Source organism: Podarcis pityusensis (assembly GCF_964106645.2).
Source record: "Podarcis pityusensis genome assembly, chromosome: 12".
Classification (NCBI taxonomy): Eukaryota; Metazoa; Chordata; class Lepidosauria; order Squamata; family Lacertidae; genus Podarcis; species Podarcis pityusensis.
In genome coordinates this window covers 53680214-53700543 of record NC_138037.1, presented here as the reverse complement: position 1 = coordinate 53700543, position 20330 = coordinate 53680214, and the positions used below count along the sequence as shown (strand labels likewise).

General features: G+C 47.1%; 1 protein-coding gene across 1 annotated transcript in view; it reads right to left on the bottom strand.

Annotated features, from left to right (window-relative positions):
- The window catches only part of EEPD1 (endonuclease/exonuclease/phosphatase family domain containing 1), a 65188-nt gene continuing 44858 nt past the window's right edge, over window positions 1–20330 (bottom strand). The window contains exons 3-7 of the mRNA XM_080975919.1: window positions 15338–15448; window positions 13765–13899; window positions 12712–12844; window positions 1219–1413; window positions 1–479 (exon numbers count right to left, since the gene is read on the bottom strand). Coding sequence (XP_080832045.1) covers window positions 280–479; window positions 1219–1413; window positions 12712–12844; window positions 13765–13899; window positions 15338–15448 — 774 coding nt within the window. The 3' untranslated portion in view covers window positions 1–279. The remainder of the gene's footprint in view (window positions 480–1218; window positions 1414–12711; window positions 12845–13764; window positions 13900–15337; window positions 15449–20330) is intronic.

Genomic DNA, 20330 nt, shown 5'->3' with positions numbered 1-20330 from the left:
TACAGTATTAAAAAGTGCATTTTATTTGGAGTTGTCAGGTATCCAAGCACATCCGTGTCCACCAAGTCCCCGTAAAAAGTCACAAAACACAAAAGATGGGATACCCTAAAACATCCATTAAGGGACACAGAGGTGGGAATGGAAAAGGGAGATGTTAAAAGCAGAAGCTGATTCTTTTTAAATGAGAAAAAAGGCAGTTCTGGTTCACTGTCAGGCCTTGAGCAAAGGGATCTTCTGACCATCCCTTCTAGGAAAGGGCATGGTTTGCATTTTCTTTCATCATCGCTCATGTTTAGCATTTGAGTCGCTGCATTCCACTATCACGCCGTTTCCGTTCCGTGTTATCTCCTTTCTGTTCCAGTCCCTCTCGGTGTAAAATTCAGCTAGCACAGGGCAGTGACTTGATGCAACTCCACCCCACGACCAGTTATCAGGGATCCAGGGGTTCGTAAGACCTTCTCTCACAACTGCCCAATGACCTGTGTAAAGAAAAGTTTACAGGGGAGAAAGATGGGTGTGAATACTTGGGGGAAACCACCAATGGCACAAAGCAAAGGGTCTTGAATATGAATGTTGACCTTCTTTTAGAGAATCTAATGGCTTTGCATCTAACTAGTTCCTCTGAGCACCACGAGGAGACGCGTGAAAACTGCTCATGCATTCAGAAGAAGATCATAAAGTGATAGAAAATAAAAAACCAACCCCAAAAAATGAGTGTATCACTGTTTCTTCTGCCTATAAAGGCATCTCCTAAAGGCAACTAATGTATTTCTTTAAAAATCAAGAGGAAATAGTACATTTCTAGGCACCCTTAAAAGCTACATTTCTAATCTTTGTGGCCCTGAAGGAAGTCTTGACAAAGGTAAATGTGTAAATTAAGAAGGAGAGATGTGGATCTGCAAACATGGGGAAATATGTAGAAACAGACCCAGAGGAGCTGGGATGAGTTGCAGATCCCAGCTGTGTGTGCATTATTTTTATAAAGAGACCCATCTCTGCTTCATATGTTTACTCCAACAAACACAGATCAAACTCTGTGAACATACACCAATAATGAACATTGTGTATGTCGCTTGTAAAGTGTAAAATAGGCTAGGAGAAGTTGACATGAAATTTGCCACTTAACAAGCCACATACAACCTTTTGTCATAAACAATAAGGTATTTTTAAAAAATAAAAGCTTGATATTTTAAACTTCCTCCCAAAATGAAACCTTACCAGTGAAAACCTTTTTCAAGCTACGGCTGATCCAGATGTTATCCACGGATTTGGAGCCCTGAGGATTCTTTGTGCTGATGTTTGTAAATGTGCTGGCGGGGACCAAAGGATGGAACTTCTCCTTCCTCAAGAGGTCGTGGTCGCCACTGTCGGGGGCTTGACTGAAGTCACCTAAAATGATCATGTCTTTTTCTCCTAGGAGTGCGGAGAGCAAAAATAAATACAGAAAGAGTTAAGTGATAGGATTGTGGAGCATATCAAGAAAGCAGCTGTATTCTTGGTCCAGGACCTTTATTCCTCAGACTCTGTTAAGGGTGGCTCGATCTCTGGGTTCCTAGGCCTACAACAGGAGTGGGGAGGCTGTGGCCTTCTGGCTGCTGCAGAACTTCCACCAGCCCTGACCACTGGGCAATGCTGGTTGGGTCTGCTGGAGTCCAACAGATTTCCCATGCCTGGCCCACAAAATACCCTCCCATTCTCTTATTCTTCCACCCTCAACTGTTCAAAGGTCTCTCCAACTCTGCCCCTTTTTTCGTGTTGCTCTCCTGAAACTTCTTCTGTGACTGTGGGTGTGAGGCCACCAACTCATCCACCAGATCTCTCCACAAAATCTACCTTTCCCCCCAGCAAGACCTCCGGCTTTTAGCCTGCTGTTGTTACGTATTAATCATATTCCACGTAGGTCTGAAGGCGATGTACCAAATATAATGAAAAACAGCCAAGAAGCAGTTAATGACAGCGCAAAAAGTAACAGAAGGTGGATTTAAAAACGAAGACACTGCGGACACTCATGGCAGAGGCCTATTTGTCCAACTGGGAAAGCCTGTGGGGGCAAAAATGTCCTTTCTGGAAAGTACAGATATTGGGCACCTGTCACTTCCTGACAGCAATGCTGCTCCACAGAACAGGGGCAGCTACACTGAAGGCCCTGCTTCAGTGGGGCGTTCACATCTACAGTGGTTGCAGACCTCCCAAGTGTCCCATAGCTCTTGACAAAGATCTGCTGAAATACGGTATGTCAGTTGATCAATTGCCCAACAAGCCCCTGAATTTTTAAGACGGACAGGCACACACACACACACACACGTCATCCCAACAGTGCAATCTACTCAAAAGTAGTCCCATTAAGCTTTATGGGGCTTCCTTCCTGGAAGGTGGGTATTGGATTGCAACCTCTGTGGCTCAACCCTCCTGTTTCAATTTATGGTGTCCCATGTGACCATATAGAGAATACATATTTTTAAAAATTCCCTCCAAAGGAGCACCACCCATTGAAGACGTTTAAGAGTCAACTTTCTAGTAGCTACTTCTTCAATGCTTAAAACAACGTTGTCATAAATATTTGTAAGTGTTATGTACTGAGTTGAATAGGATCCAAACTGTAGCAGTCTGATTGGTCCTAGAACAATAGGATCCAAAAGGCAGCAGTCTGATTGGTCCTAGAACAATAGGATTCAGAATGCAGCAGTCTGATTGGTCCTAGAACAATGCAGCAGTATGATTGGTTGGCAGGAACCACCCAATCCTGCTCCAGATAGAAGTGAATCCACAACCTGATTGGCTTACAGTAGAATTCCAGAATTAGCCAATCATGTGCAGCCCATTGTGTAAATAATGTATATAAAGCAGATACTGTGAGGGGACATTTATTCATTCCTCCTCACCACTATGAGCTGAATAAAGAGCATGAAATCACTTTGCGACTCTGAGTATATTTCACTGGCGACGAAGGTGGGATCCCGCTGAGCTGACTGCCACACACAGCACCGCAGCACCGCCAACTGCCGCACCGCTGCCTCGCACCGTGTATCCAGGCTTCAGCTCCGGGGCACAAGGAACTCAGAATGGCAGCCAACAGCAGCTTCTCGCCATTCAACCCAGCATCTGGAGACTGGGAAGCGTACGCCTCCCGTTTCACCTTCCTCCTAGAAGCCAAAGGGGTCACCGACGAAGAAGACGCCAAGAAGAGGGCGATATTCTTCAGCGTCTGCGGAGAGGAGACGTTTGAAATCGCCCGGGCTCTCCTTGCGCCTGAAGACGTCGCTACTGTTCCATACAAAACAATAATGGAACAGCTGAAGGGGCACTTTTCGCCGCAGCCCTCAGTGGTGGCTCGTCGAAATGCCTTCTACGCAAAGCGGCAAGCCCCTGGGGAAACCATAACTGGGTTTGTGACCTCTCTCCGCCAAGCCGCCCGGTTCTGCAACTTCTCAGAGCTGGAGAACATGCTTCGTGACCGCCTCGTCGGTGGCCTGAAGGATGAGAAGCTGCAACGGCGCCTCTACGCTAAGAAGGACCTAACGTTCCAGGTCGCTCTGGAGGAGGCCCTGGCAACAGAAGCTGCCGAGAGGTCGACCCAAGAGGCACGGCCGAGCCTGCCATCCCAACCGAGGGTCCACCATGAAGACCTCACCGACGACTCAGGATCCGACAGGGAGGAGGTGCACCGAGTACAGCAGCGCACTCAAGCAGCGCACAGACCACAGCTGCCTCGACGAGAAGGAGGGAACTGCGCAAGCTGCGGGGAGAGTCACGAGAGGAGGACCTGCCGTTTCCGCAACGCAGAGTGCAGGCAGTGCAGAAAATCGGGACACATCGCCCGGGTGTGTCGGGCTCGGCCCACCCGACACCAGGCATCAGATGACCAATCCAAGAGCCCCAGGTCCCGGGGCCCAACGCACCAAGGCAACTCGACGGAGCTCACGGACTTCCAGGTATACCAGTTGCCCCACCCCAACGTAGAGAAAATTTATGTAGAGGTACAGATAGAGGGGGCCCCATGCCGCATGGAGCTTGACACGGGTTCAACTCTATCCATAATCTCGGCAAGGACCTTAAGGAAACTGTGTCCCACTGGGGGTCCCAAACTCAGGCCGGCCCCATTCACCCTCCGGGACTTCCAGAAACGTAAGGTCCCCACAATGGGGGTGGGGACCTTCAGGGTGCAATACCGAGGGCGGACGCGGCAACTGGACTTGCTTGTGGTCAAGGGCCCCTACATTAGCTTACTGGGATTGGCATGGTTTGGACCACTGGGGCTAGCTGTCACCGGGGTGAACCACACTAGCTTACAAGTGGACGTGGACGCCATATGCAAGGAATTTCCAGGGGTTTTCGATGGGAAATTGGGACAGTATACGGGCCCCCCCATTGCGCTACAGCTTGACCCCGCAGTACGACCGGTCAGGCTCAAGGCCCGCCGGGTCCCGTTCGCCTTGAAACCCCGTATAGACGAGGAATTGGACCGACTCGTAGAGCAAGGAGTGCTGGAGCCGGTGCCTAATGCTCCCTGGGAAACCCCAATCGTCACACCCGTCAAGCCTAATGGTTCGGTCCGCATCTGCGCAGACTACAAATGTACCATAAACAAGGCCCTCACGGCCCACGCATACCCAGTGCCAGTGGTCAGCCATGTCCTGGCCACCCTGGCTGGGTCGAAAATTTTTGGCAAGCTGGACTTGGCCCAAGCATATCAACAGCTGCCAGTAGATGAGGCCACAGCAGAGGCACAGACGATTGTGACGCACAGAGGAGCGTTCAGGGTAAAGCGGCTGCAATTCGGTGTCAGCGTGGCACCAGGCATATTCCAGAATATAATGGACTCTCTCCTTAAAGGGATTCCTGGCGTCACCCCCTTCTTCGATGATGTGTTGATTGCCGGCCCCACACCAGAGGAGTTTGAGGACCGCCTCCGCACCGTTCTGCACCGTTTCCAGACGGCGGGTCTCAAGGTGAAGCGGGAAAAATGTCTACTAGGAGTGCCTCAGGTGGACTTTCTGGGATTTATGGTGGACGCAGAAGGGGTCCACCCGACTGGGGACAAGGTACGGGCCATTTGTGATGCCCCAGCGCCCAAGAGCAAGACTGAACTTCAGGCCTTCTTGGGACTATTGAACTTTTACCATTCCTTCCTTCCCCACAAGGCGGCGGTAGCGGAGCCCCTACACAGACTCCTGGACAAGCGGGCCCCTTGGGTGTGGGGCCAGCGCCAGGAGGCCGCATTCCAGGCAGTCAAGGACTTGCTTGTCTCAAACTCGGTCTTGGCACACTTCGACGAGAGGCTGCCGGTGGTGCTAGCATGCGACGCCTCACCCTATGGCATTGGAGCTGTCCTGGGGCACCAACTCCCGGATGGAAGAGAGGTACCGGTGGCGTACTTTTCCCAGACACTCAACACAACCGAGCGGAACTACTCGCAAATCGACAAGGAGGGTCTGGCAATCGTAAAGGGAGTAAAAAAATTCCATGATTTCTTGTACGGGCGGCCCTTCACCGTGGTGACTGACCACAAGCCGTTGCTTGGCTTGTTTGCCCCCGAAAAGCAGACCCCCCAAGTGCTGTCTCCTCGCGTCCTCAGGTGGTCAATTTTCCTTGCCAGCTACCAGTATGCACTGATTCACCGACCTGGGAAGGCGATGGGCCATGCGGACGCCCTCAGCAGGCTACCACTACCGGAAACAGGCCCTGACCCAGCACCTGCACAAGAGGTTATGAGCCTGGAGCTGCTTCCCGACCGCCCCATTCAGGCACAAGAAGTTGCACACCATTCCAAGAAAGATAGGGTCATCTCCCGGGTCCTGGACTGGGTGTGGAGGGGATGGCCCAGCAGCAGCCCCGGGCCAGAATTCGCCGGCTACACAACCCGCAAACATGAACTGTCGGCCCACAAGGGGTGCCTGTTATGGGGAAGCAGAGTCGTTGTTCCCCAGCCCCTCTGCAAAAGGGTCCTCACAGCCCTACACGAGACACATCCAGGGGTAGTAAGAATGAAGGCCCTTGCCAGGAGTTATGTGTGGTGGCCGGGGATCGATGGAGAGATAGAGGCCTGGGTCAAACACTGCCAGGCCTGCCAAGAATCCCGCCCAGATCCCCCAAGGGCCCCAGTCCAGTCCTGGGAGTCCGCCCGAGCACCATGGTCACGCCTGCATGTGGATTTCGCTGGCCCCTTTCAGGGGAAAACATTCTTCATAGTGGTGGACTCCTACACCAAATGGCTGGAAGTCACACTGGTACCGTCCACTTCCACGTCAGCAGCCATCCGGGTACTACGCAGGCTGTTTGCAACCCACGGGCTCCCTGACACTCTCGTCTCAGACAACGGGACTGCATTTACGTCAGGAGAATTCCAAACCTTCACAGCGCAGAACGCCATCCGCCACATCCGTTCGGCGCCGTTCCACCCTGCCACCAATGGCCAAGCAGAACGCATGGTGCGGACCACCAAGGACACCCTTCGCCGCATGACGCAAGGGGACTGGGAGTACCGCCTTGCCACATTCCTTCTAGCACAGCACAGCACCCCCAGCTCAACGACTGGCCGGAGCCCCGCTGAACTACTAATGGGTCGGCGCCTTGCAATCAGATTGGACCGCCTTCACCCCGATAGAGCTCAGGATGAGGTAGTGGTGGGGGAAGGCAGGAACCCCCGGACCTTCGAGGCCCAGGACCCAGTGTACGCAAAGAATTTTGGGGCAGGCCCAGCATGGGTACCCGCCACAATCACCAGGGTCACTGGCCCCGTGTCGTACGAGGTGCTAACGGATGGGGGGCAATGCTGGCGCCGCCACTGCGACCAGATACGGCGACGATTCCCGGGAGAAAACCAGGAGGAGGACAGGTCAGAGGAGTCCCAAGGGAACAGCGGGGCAGTGAGGCCCATAGAGCAGGAGGGGCCAGCAGGAGAGGCAGAATCAGTAAATACAGAGAGGACCCGTGAGGCCGAAAGGACACCGGAACCAGAACCACGACTGAGCGAGCCGGTTGCACCAGACCAAACAGCCGCATCACAGCCAGCATCCTTGGAACACGAGCCAGAACCCGGAGCCCGGACCAGGGAACACCCCAGGCCACAACGCACACGTAGGCCGCCGGCATACCTTGAGGACTATGAATGCGACCTCCCGGGCAGGACTGGAACTTAGAGGGGAGGGGTGTTATGTACTGAGTTGAATAGGATCCAAACTGTAGCAGTCTGATTGGTCCTAGAACAATAGGATCCAAAAGGCAGCAGTCTGATTGGTCCTAGAACAATAGGATTCAGAATGCAGCAGTCTGATTGGTCCTAGAACAATGCAGCAGTATGATTGGTTGGCAGGAACCACCCAATCCTGCTCCAGATAGAAGTGAATCCACAACCTGATTGGCTTACAGTAGAATTCCAGAATTAGCCAATCATGTGCAGCCCATTGTGTAAATAATGTATATAAAGCAGATACTGTGAGGGGACATTTATTCATTCCTCCTCACCACTATGAGCTGAATAAAGAGCATGAAATCACTTTGCGACTCTGAGTATATTTCAGTAAGCTTCCTATAACTAAATACCTTTGGTATATCATTTTATACTTATTTTGCCTTTAGATTTCGACAGGATATATCTTTGCTAAATTTCTGTGTATAACTCCGTTCCTCCAGCTGAAACACTGCAGCTGAATTCTAAGTGAGCCTGTTTTGTTTAAACTTGATCTTTCCATATAATCTGTTGCCAACCCTCTTTTCCCCCTCCGAGTTTCTTCATTTGTTCTCGGAGTTGACAGCGCTGGCCTTCTGCCTGGCAAGAAGGAGCCTCATGCTCAGCTCCCAGACAACTCCAAATGACAAGCTCAATAAGGATGCCGTGCTGACAAAAACCAGAGCCTCAAAATTCAATGAACATCCCTAATTAACATGCTAAGAATCCGTAATACTGTACATTGTGAAATGCACCCACGCAATTCAAATGCTGACTTTTGCTCGCATGATACCAGGTGGCAAAGACTATTAGGTGCCTGTTTCGGAGGAAATTTATTGCTTTTTGAGCAGGATATATTTTTAGAATATCTCCTGTTGATTCAAAATAAAAAAAATCCTTCCAGTAGCACCTTTGATTCATAAGGCTACAGGGGGAGTTAGGATGAAGGGCTGTAGCTCAGCGCTGAGAACAGCTGCTTTGCACACAGAAGGCGCCTGGTTCAAGCTCTAGCATCCCCCCATAGGGCAGGGGAAAGACGGCTGCCAGCCTGTTTCTGCAGCCACCTGCTGCCAGTCAGAGAAGCCAGGACATACTGAGCTCAGTTCAAGGCAGCTTCCTACGTTTCTGCTGCTATGCAGGCCTTCAGCCAGCAGAGGGTGCTCCTACTCAACAGCACTATCTAGTATTCCAAGAGCACAACCTAGCAGAGCTGCTTCAAATGCAGAAACTTCCTACACCGATTGCATTTCTGTGCAGGCGGGAAGCATGCAAACCCTATTCAGATTTCTACAGGTGGCAAAACACACCTGTCTGTGTGCATGGGGTGCATGCTGTGAAATAAGAAGAATGTACAAAAATCCCTGCTGAATCCAACCAAACCTAAACCAAGGCTTGCATCCCTCTGCCCACAGAGGCCAACGAAATGTCTATGAGAAGTCCAGAAACGGTAGGACAACTCCCCTCCCTGCATCCCGCCTCTGTTCCTGCAGGCCGTACACAGTCATAATTACAAACCACACTGCAGCCTTACACTGCACTCCTTTGGGTTAGCCTTTCCTGAATCTTTTTCAGCTCTAAATATCATTACTGAGACACAGTGGCTGGAACCGTCCACCGTATTCCAAGTGCGCTCATGCTATACTTGCTACAAAGGCATTACGACGCTCGTTTTATTTCTGACAGGTATGTGATTGCCACATGAGATTTAACTGTGCTTTCCAATACGGTTGGGCTTCTCTAGTCTAATCTTCCAACGTAAATATTCATCCAAAATTATCCTATGACAGAGTAAGATCGATGGGGGAAGCCGGGGGGGGGGGGGGACGGGGACGACGTGGACTAAGAAAAAAGAAATCAGTATTTGACTAAGGACCAGTAGGTAAGAGTTTCGTCAATATCACATGGTCTGGTATATATTCTATTGTCACAACACAAAGTCTTGCAAATATCACAAAGAAGTTAAATGAAAAGTCCGGGCCCATAGCGGTTTTCAAAAGACATGCACCCATTGCCCATTGAACCCTCACAGTCTATAGGGCACCCATCATTTCATCTTAGGTTGGCTCCTCCTCAGTCTTTTTTTTATTGTTTTAAAGAAAAAAGGTGCTGGGACTCAGCATTAATTTGTTACAGTAAGTGTCACACTTTAAACATTTTTTTTGGGGGGGGGAGCTGCTGGTACATTGTAGCCATAAGTATAGGTAAAAGGACCCCTGACCATTAGGTCCAGTTGTGGCCGACTCTGGGGTTGCGGCGCTCATCTTGCTTTATTGGCCGAGGGAGCCGGCGTACAGCTTCCGGGTCATGTGGCCAGCATGACTAAGCCGCTTCTGGCGAACAAGAGCAGCGCACGGAAACGCCGTTTACCTTCCCGCCGGAGCGGTACCTATTTATCTACCTGTACTTTGATGTGCTTTCGAACTGCTAGGTTGGCAGGAGCAGGGACCGAGCAACGGGAGCTCACCCCGTCGCAGGGATTCAAACCACCAACCTTCTGATCAGCAAGTCCTAGGCTCTGTGGTTTAACCCACAGCGCCACCGACGTACCTTAAGTACCACCCCCTAAAAAAGTACGGCTCCTCCTAACTCTAACCATGCGCACCATTTGACAATAGCAATTCCACATCCAACATGAGGCATGTAACGTGTGTGGAAGTAATCAAGCAACATAAAAGTATTTGTTTTCCAAGGTACCGCGTCATCCTTGGGGTCCCCCAAAAAGAGATCCCATCTCTCTGGGCTGTCAGATTAGACCATGCATAGGCAAACTCGGCCCTCCAGATGTTTTGGCACTACAACTCCCATCATCCCTAGCTAACAGGACCAGTGGTCAGGGATGATGGGAACTGTAGTCCCAAAACATCTGGAGGGCCGAGTTTGCCTATGCCTGGATTAGACCGTTGAAGTTCTTGATGCTCCCCTACAAATGGGGTCTTAGGGTAAGGCTTGCCTTCATTGGACTTGCAGGTGGGTGAAATACAGAGTTCTTCGACATTGTAGGAGACTAATCGGATTAGAAAAAAAGATGTGGTTCCTCTTCCCTGGTCACTGATTGGGATCAGTTCCATAATATCAGATCTCGATGCAGCTGGGCTGGCTCTTAGTAACAGCCAATGTGGCCAAACTGATACACCTGGCTGACAGAAGGAGAGGTGGCTTTGTGGTGCATAAACATATTATGTGACCCAGTCAGATGGGTGGAATATTTAGACATTAGCCAGAATAGCAGGAGGTGGGGGGCAAGGGCCCAAGGGGGGTGCAGGGGTAGATGCCCCCCCGATCCACAAATATTATTGAAAAGCATTGAAAGTGCTAAATTATCTGAGGTTCTGGATCACCACCCCCAGCAGGTGGTGTACTTTTACCTGTGATTTCCCAAGAAGAGCTCAACAACTTTGATTGCCTAAAAAATGCTGAACAACTTTGGCCCCCCCAAAATCCTGGCTACGTCCACAGTGGGGGCAGCCACAAAAATGGGAGCAACAACCCTGCCCTGGGAATGTGAAAACAGGAAACCATTTACACTAACTCGTTTCAATGTTCTCCCCTCAGCTATTTAAATAATTTTATTTAATTTCAAGATTTATCTGCATTCCAGATCTGAAACATGTATGTCTGTGTTATAGTGAAGAGTTAGAAATTGTACCACGCGTGTTACTACAGTGCACTTTTTATAAATTGCCCTCACTGTATGGAATCAAACATTTTGCTTTTGGAAACTGAAGGTCCGTGGAATACAAATAAATTTGACTACGGCTCTTGGGTGGGGGATGACGACTTGAAAATGCAACTTTACATTTTCACCATCGTACTAAGCACCACAGAAGTCAGTGCAACTTCCTTCTGAGTAAATACACTTTGGACAGCGTTGAAAACCTCACAGACCTCAGAATGTTGCTTGAGAGTGCTTCCATTTAACAGAAAGGACATTACTATTTTCAACTCCATTTGAACCAGAAAGAAATCAATACTTGCCTAATGGAGAAGAGAAAAACAACTCTGGAAGCTGTTTTCTAACTTTAAAATAAATGTTAAAAAAACACACAAAACAACACCAATGGAGGTAGGCACTAATTAAATTGTGACGCAGCGTACTTGATTTCAGCTCCAGTCTTTCAAAGTACTGCTGAGTCCAAATCAGATCTGCAGAACTTTCTATACTTCCCCTCCCCGTTAAAAAAATCTCACAACAGGGTAATCAAATCCAGGAAAACACAATTGATACCTCGTAACTCAAAACAAAAATGACAAGTTGAGTATTTGTTAGCTGTACTCTTCACACACCTCTTCTGAAACTGGAGATGGGTGTTGATTCAGAATATTTTAAGCTGCTGACCTTGGAAAATGGAGCTAAGTCATCCAACATTTTTGGCCTTTGTTAAACAGTAAACAAAAGTGCTGGTCACTCCTGTCCCCCAACAGTGGCCCAAGGGCTACATTAACTACGGTGAAATCAGGTTGGCTTCCCAGAATCTATCTGCACCTAACTTAGCAGATTTAAGGTAAAAAAAAAAAAGGAATAGTTTAAATGCAATTGCTTATCAAAACTGTCACTGACAAGCCCCATTTTGAAATACCATTCTATCTTTTCCCTAACACCAGGGGGATGCTATTTTAAAAATGATGCCTCCTAAGACACATGGGTTTGCCATCTAAAAAGGAATACAACTTTTTTTTTTTGAACAACTGTTCCTTCCCATATTCAAATTTTATGCACATTTAATCAATGAATTGACTAAAATGTATGTGATTCATTGACTGGCTTTTTAAATTGGATACCAGTCTACTTGATGTAGGTCTTCTGAGGATGCCAAAATGTCATCTCCTGGGTATTCCCAGGGACGTGGGTGGCGCTGTGGATTAAACTACAGAGCCTAGGGCTTGCTGATCAGAAGGTCGGCGGTTTGAATCCCCGCGACAGGGTGAGCTCCCATTGTTCGGTCCCTGCTCCTGCCAACCTAGCAGTTCAAAAGCACGTCAAAGTGCAAGTAGATAAATAGGTACCGCTCCGGTGGGAAGGTAAACGGTATCTTCATACACTGTTCTGGTTTCACCAAAAGCGGCTTAGTCATGCTGCCCATCTGACCCAGAAAAACTGTCTGTGAAAGCGGACAAACGCCAGCTCCCTCAGCCAGTAAAGCGAGAAGAGTGCTGCAACCCCAGAGTCGTTGACGACTGGACTTAACTGTCAGGGGTCCCTTTACCTTTACCTTTAGGTATTCCCTACAAAGCCAGCCTGCAAAAGGTAAAACGGCTGATTGCAGGGTCGGTTTGGATCCAGCCTGCAAATGGGCAACTTCTAAAGGGCCTTGCGTCAAAGAAGCACCCCTCGCCAAGGAACTACTGGGGCATATGAAACTGCTGAGAATTGACACAGCTTTTGAAAATAAACAGTGCAATTCTGTGCTTATCTACTCAAAAATAAATCCCACTTAACAGGTAAGTGTGTGCAGATTGCAGCTTAAGTAGATGAAGAGTCCCATCTGCTAGTTTTTATTGTTTTTAAGCAAACTGGTTGACGCTGAAGAAAAACATGGCCTTACCTTTCAGTGTTTCCTGCAGCGTCTGTGCAAAGGCTGCTAATTTATGACTATCGTGGTTTTTCACAGCATTTTCTCCCACTGAGGGCAAAGGAGTCAGATGAAGGTTAACCAGAGTTAGGTCATTCAGTCCGACCTGGAGGGGTGCAAGCAATGTGTTAGTATTAATTACATTTATTTGTTGCTTACTACATAAAATGTCTTGAAGGAAATGCGGCAAGAGTGTCGGCAGCCACAAAACTCTGTCATCTAAGTTTCAAGAAAACTGCTTTTTGTGCCCAGTTATGACATGCGCACACATTTGAATAACCCAGATTTGTTCCCTTAAAAAAAGACGCCCTCTGACATCGATGCCAAACTTCAAGCATGGCACCTTTAAAGAACATTCCCTTATCCACATTCACCCATCAGCAGTGACTATCAAGATGACCATCCCATATGTACAAAGAGACAAGTGTATTATTACGCAATCAAAAGTAAATGGTTGTTCTGTTTGTACATATATGAGAAATGATATACAGTGGTACCTTGGTTTATGAACTTAATCCGTTCCGGAAGTCCATTCTTAAACCGAAACCGTTCTTAAACCGAGGTGCACTTTCCCTACTGAGGCCTCCCGCCACTGGTGCCCTTCCACCATTCGGATTCCATTCTTAGACCAAGGTAAAGTTCTCAAAATTCCGGTTTTGCAGAATTTGTAAACCAAATCTTTCTTAAACAGGACTGTTTTTAAACCGAGGTACCACTGTATACTAATAACCATCTCCATTCTCCAGAATTGGCACCGATTTCTGGCGAGATCTTGTGAGATCTCACAGAAGTCACATGAGATCTCAATGGAACCTGCCGCCATGGCGCAACCCAGGTATGGGATGCGGCAGTGACGACACTTCCTGTTTTGCCTCAAGCGGTGAAACAGGATGTGCCGCCCTTGGCTTGCGTTGACAGACCTTTGACCAAGCATGGCGCTTGAATCCTCCCTCAAGGATGTAATACAACTGAGAACATGCCCATGCTCTCGATTTCTTTCACTCAAGAACTCTTGCGCACTGTTACCTTGAAATGTGCAACATAAGGGTGAGGATACGTCTGCCTCCCGTTGCCATTGCTGGGGGGGTTCTCATGGGAGATGGCATCCTTCAACTCTACCCCTGCTGTTGTGTCCCACAGGAAGCCAGAATATTCGACGCACTAAGAGGCAAAAGAAAGACAATCCAATATTCAAAAATATATAGATCCACTCACACTCTGATCCTGTCCTTTCCCCTCAGCCCGCTTAACAATGAGTTTCCAAAAATGAACTGAATTGACAGCAATGTGGTCCAAAGCAAGTATTATTTGGGCATCCATAGCTGAATCCATGTACCACACAGCAAAACTGAATTTGTATGAGTGTGGGTGGTATCTACTCTTAGTAGACCCATTTAAATTCATGGACCTACATTAGCTGTATCTATTAACCTCAATGGGTCTACTCTGAGTAGGAGAGTGCTTACATCTGATCAGGGTGCTGGGTGTTTTTTTGTGTGTAAATGTATGCTTTTATTACCATCTCCAAAAGGATACCACATATTTATAATGTTATATTTACAATTCAACAGGATATCCTCCTATGTGCAGGTACTTTTTAATAGTTGTTTTCACATTGTCAGTGAGCCACTAGATTAGTCATTTCGAAACCCATAAACAAATAAATATACTGTCTGGGTTTGTGGCTAGCAGGGACATTATACGCACAAATACATTTTATATTTAAAATGCATTGACAATAAAACTCTTTGCTTTCCTGGCACAAAATCTGCTGCAGTCGGACAGAAATAAGCATTTCCAAAATCAATAACAAGGTCCAGGAGAAAAGCCAGTTATGAGTAGTCAGCTCAAAGCAGAACTGAAATGCAGTCCTTGGCAAAAACCAAAACCATAGAAGCTTTTTGCTCAAAACAAGGGGTAGCTATGTCCTCAGCTGGACAAAAACACAATGTTGTGGAAAGGTCACGGCATGCAGACTAGAGTACCGTATTTTTCGTCCTATAGGATGCACTTTTCCCCCTCCAAAAATTAAGGGGAAATGTGTGTGCATCCTATGGAGTGAATGCAGGCTCCTTGGCTTCAGCGATAGCAACGGGAAGCCTCCGAAGCGCAGAGGGAGGGCTCCCACCGCGCTCCGGAGGCTTTGCGTTGCTTTCGCTGAAGCCTGGAGAGCGAGAGGGGTCAGTGCGCACCGACCCCTCTTGCTCTCCAGGCTTCAGGGATAGCCGCCTTAAGCCTTCGGAGCGCAGCATGAGTTCCCGCTGCGCTCCGCAGGCTTCGGGTTCCTTTCACTGAAGCCGGGAGAGCAAGACTCTCCTGGCTTCAGCGAAAGGAACCCGAAGCCTACAGAGCTCAGCGAGAACTCATGCTGTGCTCCGAAGGCTTCAGGGATAGCCACCAAGACACAAGTCAAGACAGCCAGCGGGATGGTTCCTTTGCTCTTTGGGGCTGGAGGGGGGAACCCGGGCTTCCCCCAGCAGCCCTGAGAAGCTCTGGGAGAAGTGGACAGGCTGCGCGAAGAACCCCCCTTGATTTCCCCGTCTAAAAACTAGATGCGCCTTATGGCCCGGTGCGCCTTATGGAGCGAAAAATACAGTACCTTGTGAGGCTGGCCTGAGGGCTTCTCTGAAACCGCTGTCTTCCAGCATCCTCGAGGGCCCTTCCATTTCCGGATGTTTGGCAGGGTTGGCTGGTTCAACTCCATGCAAAACTATAAAGGGACCAAGCAAACAAATAACAGCCATTACATATGGGGAGACATATCTTGTGAGAGAGGAGAGGATTAACCCAGGCTACCTGGTGAAGAATATTCCCAAAAGCTTCATTTTTAGCTGGCTCACATCCCTTTTCTCCGTGCGCAATTTTGTCAGCATTGCTATCTTAGGTTCGGCATTGCAGACCTTCACACTGAAAGCAAATGGAAAGCCTTTGAAATTGCCTCGATTTGCAAATTAACAGGAGGCCAAAATGTTTAAGGAAAATAAATAGGTGTAACAAATGTAGGGGTCAGAAAAAGCTACAGGGAAGCGGGGAAGGAAGAAAGGCTTCACAGCAAGAGCATCAGCATCGGGGTTTTTTTAATAAAAAAAACCCCGATTCAACAAAATTCAAAACACTGGGGAGAAGACTAAAGCTGCAAAGGCAACTCTACAGTTTTTCAGTGAAGCGGCGCTGCTTTATGCCAGGTAGAATGCCAGACTGAGGATTGTGAGGCAGCCTCCACAGTCAGAACAAGCCGAAGAATAAAGAGTCTGTTATTTAAAATAAAAATAAAAATGAATGCCATCTCCATAGAAAGGGGAGCTGGCTAGTCTCCCAAGTGTTTCAGTCCAGGCTCATGCTCTCTGAACATCCCACCCAATCCTTTTTAAAAAGAGCTGGCTGCTAGCATATTGAATATTCCCAACTGGGCTCAAAAATGGGATTCTCAGTTAAGTCAAGAGCAGTCAGTGATAAATGTTAGCCACTATACTCCTAGCACCCATTTCTGGCAACATAAACCAAGGCCACCTCTCTTCTTAAGTCTGATCACCAGGAACGGGTTTACGATGAACCAAAAGCTACCAATTTATAAAAAAATATAGACCTGGATCCTAAATTGCTCCTTTATTCACGTAAAGGGGGGGGGCAATTTCCACCAACTCCTGCCTTCACCTGAAGCCCTTCCCACAGCATATTCCACCCCATTCCCAAGGGCCCCCCAACTTTCAGAAGTCGATTTTCAAGGAGGCACAGGAGTCCGCAGAGCAAAGAGAAAGAAAGGCTGAAAAGCGCAGTTTCATGAACTGTGTTTTGTTGGTGGGAGGAAAGTAAGGATGCAAGCCAAGCTGAAGATTACTGGAATATTGTCATTAATGTACAGTGTGCTTTACACACAATGACACAACAAAGGAAAACATGTTCTTGCCACAAAGATGCGTTGTCTGTTCTGTCCTAGCCCATAAGTGACGTGCAGTGCTAATGTAATGGCTCCAAAAATAAAATAAAACATCTTGGGAAAATGATACAGGGACACATATTGGCACATCCTGAACTCTGTGAGGCAGTGCTAGCCATCCTTGGGAGTTACACTCAGCAGCAGTTCAGATCAGCATCGCTGACACATTTCTGAACTTCAGGAGAGACTGTCGGCTGTGACAAAGTGAAATCTGCAGCCCTCCTGCACAAGAAACATTGGCAGATTCAGGGGAACATCAAAGTTTGTAGGAATAGCCCCCCCCCCCAAAAAAAAAACCATGGCAAAGGAAGCTGCAGGGAGCAGGGAATCAAAACAGCCCCATAAGAACTCTTTTATTTTATTTTTTGTAAATGCTTTTTAACAGCTTATTATTACAACACACACACACACACACACACACACACACACACACAGCACTTTGAAAACAAACTACAAGAGAAAACACAAAACAAATGATAAACATATATCCATAAATCCGCAAGTATCTGCACACGGATTTACGTTATCCAATCTTTAATTCTTTTTCTATTCTAATAAGACTTCCTCCCTCCTCAACGCGGGTCTGATTTTAAACTCGATAAACTGTTTCTTTCTCATTTCGCCTTTTCGACCCTTCTCTCTGTGTGTTGTATTTGTAAACCGTAATTTGTTTTGCAAAAATTATTCGAAGCAAGTCCAGGTTTTAATTTGAGGCCACCGTTTTTTTAAAAAATAATCTCTGTACGTTCCCCACTCTTTTTGAATTTTTTGTTTAGACTGTCCCCTAACTGCATCCGGCATTTTTGCCAACTCAAGGTAATCAAATAATCTTTCTTGCCACTCTTTTTTGGTTGGTACTGTTTCACTTTTCCAGTTTTTTTTGCAATTAGCATTCTTGCTGCGGATGAGCCCCATAAGAACTCAACAGTGTGGAATGCCGGGTTGACAGCCAGGTAGAAGATTAAAAGTAAAGAGCAAGTCTTTGGTTCTGTCGCCCCCAAACTCCTTCAGCCACACACTCAAGGTAACATGCATTCACCAGGGATGCCACTCGTCACCCCTCTAATATTTAATGATTTTATGGCGCACAGAACAAAAGAAACATATTTGAGATAAGGCAGCTCCGTTATAAATGGGAAAAAGGAATGTCCTTATCTTTATAGTGCAGGTGCCTGAATGAGCAACCCAGAATACAAACCAAGAGACATTTGACTGCTTTTTCTCTCTCTCAAGCCATCTGTCACTACTATAAAGCGCACCTGCGGGCTACACATCCAAAGAAAAAAAGGAGACCGATTTGCTCACAATGAATGGAGAACGAAAGATGAATCGACGGATCCAGAAAAGAACATCTATTTATGTCAGACAATATCAAAAAGAGACTTTGATAGCTGTTTCTTAGCAGCAAAGAAAACTCCTTTTCAAATACCCTGTTAGGGAAATTTTTAATATGATGCTCTTATTGTCAGAGGCCAGGATAGAGAAAGCGGGACAAGAGGAACCCTAACTGTGTGGTTGGCTGGCATGCCGAAGGCCTCGTGTTCAACTCCTGCCAACTCCAGCTGAAAGGATTGGGTTGCAGGTGATGCCAAACACCTTTCTGCCCGAGACCCTGGAAGGTCACTGCCAGGCAGGGTAGACAATAAGGGGCTAGATGGACAAGACTTTGACCACTTAGACCAGACGCAGCCAATGTGGTGCCCTGGTTGGATGGCAAATCTCACCCTCCCTGATTATTAGCCAGGCTACCTGAGTCTGAGATGGAGCCCATTGGATCCGGAGAGTAAAATATTGATTAGTCCTATCTAGACTATTAAAGCAGTTCTCAGAAAAGAAAAAGCTGACGGTCCTTTCTCCATCCCAAGATGGCTTTTTCCTAGTCAGCTGGAAAGCACAGACTTTTGTTTTCTTGGCTGGCTATATTCCAAATGCCAAAGTGTTCTTCGCCAGTTCTTACCCAAGCAGGTCAAACGCCTTTGCTATTTTATAGCCATCAACCATCGAAAGTCATTAAAGAAAGATCTTTCACTGCTAGATACACAAGAGCCTAGAGATGGCTATGTTTTCTCTTGATATCACACAATGGCACTCCTCATAATATCCTCGCATTTGTCATGTCCGGTGCAGTGAAGGTCAATATGACCTGACTTTACTCTTTATTTGCTTGTACACGTCTTGAGGTTCAAGCCTTAAATTAAAAGTGGGAGATTTATGTAGGCATTTGCAACGATGCAATTTCCTCGGGTCAACTGGGTTTAATTAATTTCAATTCGCTTCAACTTTGATAAACCAGCAAATTGCAGAAATCAAAGACAATGTGTACTCATTCAGTTAGTTTTGGCTGGATGACTAAACAATTAATCTTGGCTAGACGGAACATGCAAGCTAAGTGAATTACACAAGGCTGATGAGAGCATTTGCAATGTTTGCAAACTCTGAAGTTTTTCTCATGTACTGCAATTTTTAAAAATTTGTTCTGTAATTTCTGCAGGAAAACTCACTCTCTTTCTCAGATAGGTACAAGAGGAAGGATTCCAGAGCTAATGCCAGTCATCTGCTGAAGAACAAGTTGGAAGTTCAACTCTTTAAGATCTCAGCTGAACTAGGGACAAGCTATGTTGTGTGGTTACTATACTGGGAGCCTTCTAGTTTAGAAAAACGGTGAGTAAGTCAGGAAATTGTAGAAGTGCAATTTCCCCCTCCATGTTATGGGGAAGGTGGATGGAAAGAAAATTTTCTCCCTTGTTCATAATGTAATAAGAATTTTAAAGTCTTAGATATATATTAAATGTTCACAAATGTACCAAGCAAACACGTACATAAATATATAAACCACATGTCTGAAGCAGCACAGGAAGACAGTCCTGAAACCATTTTGACTCCCAAGCTGACCAAATGTTTCTCTGCAAGGAGGGAGGAGGTAAAAAAAAAACCTTCCTTATTACAGGAATTTAGTAATAACCATTTCAAAGGATAACAGACTACCAGGAAAAGACTACCAGGAAAGGCAATCAGATAAGGCATTATCAGATAACCTGCCAGACAGGAGATAAACAATGCACTCAGATTTCTGTTGTAGACCACCCTTTCTGTGATGTAGGTATGATGTATCTGGGGGGTGGTCTTGAGCTACACCCCTTTCTGTGATATAGGTATGATGTTTCTGGGGGGTGGTCTTGGGTTACACCCCTTCTGTGATATATGTATGATGTATGGAGGGGTGGTCTTGACCTCCAGGGCAGGGAATTTAAAATGTCTGTATAAGGCCTTGTGCGCCATGGTTCGAGGTCCTCCTCCTTTCCTGCATGTGAGGGGAGCACCCTGTTGCAACAGATCAGTAAAGATCAGGCTTACCAGCTGCTTTGTTTCTCAATATTCTCTGGTTGGCCTCAGTTATTTTCTCCTACCAATAGGGAACCCACGTAAGGGCTCTATACGGGCTCTTGGATACCCAATAAGGGGAAAAGGGCAGATTTTTATTGTTTACAACAATAAGACTAGAACTTAAGGTCATTCAATGCAACACAACGCTGCAAGATTACGTGCAAAAAGTACTTCTCCTCTGGTTGGCATGGCACAGTAAGCCAAACCATTGTTTACCAGGAGGGTGCAACTGTATAGGCTCCTCTTCGCTCTTCCTGGGTCCTTTTTACTT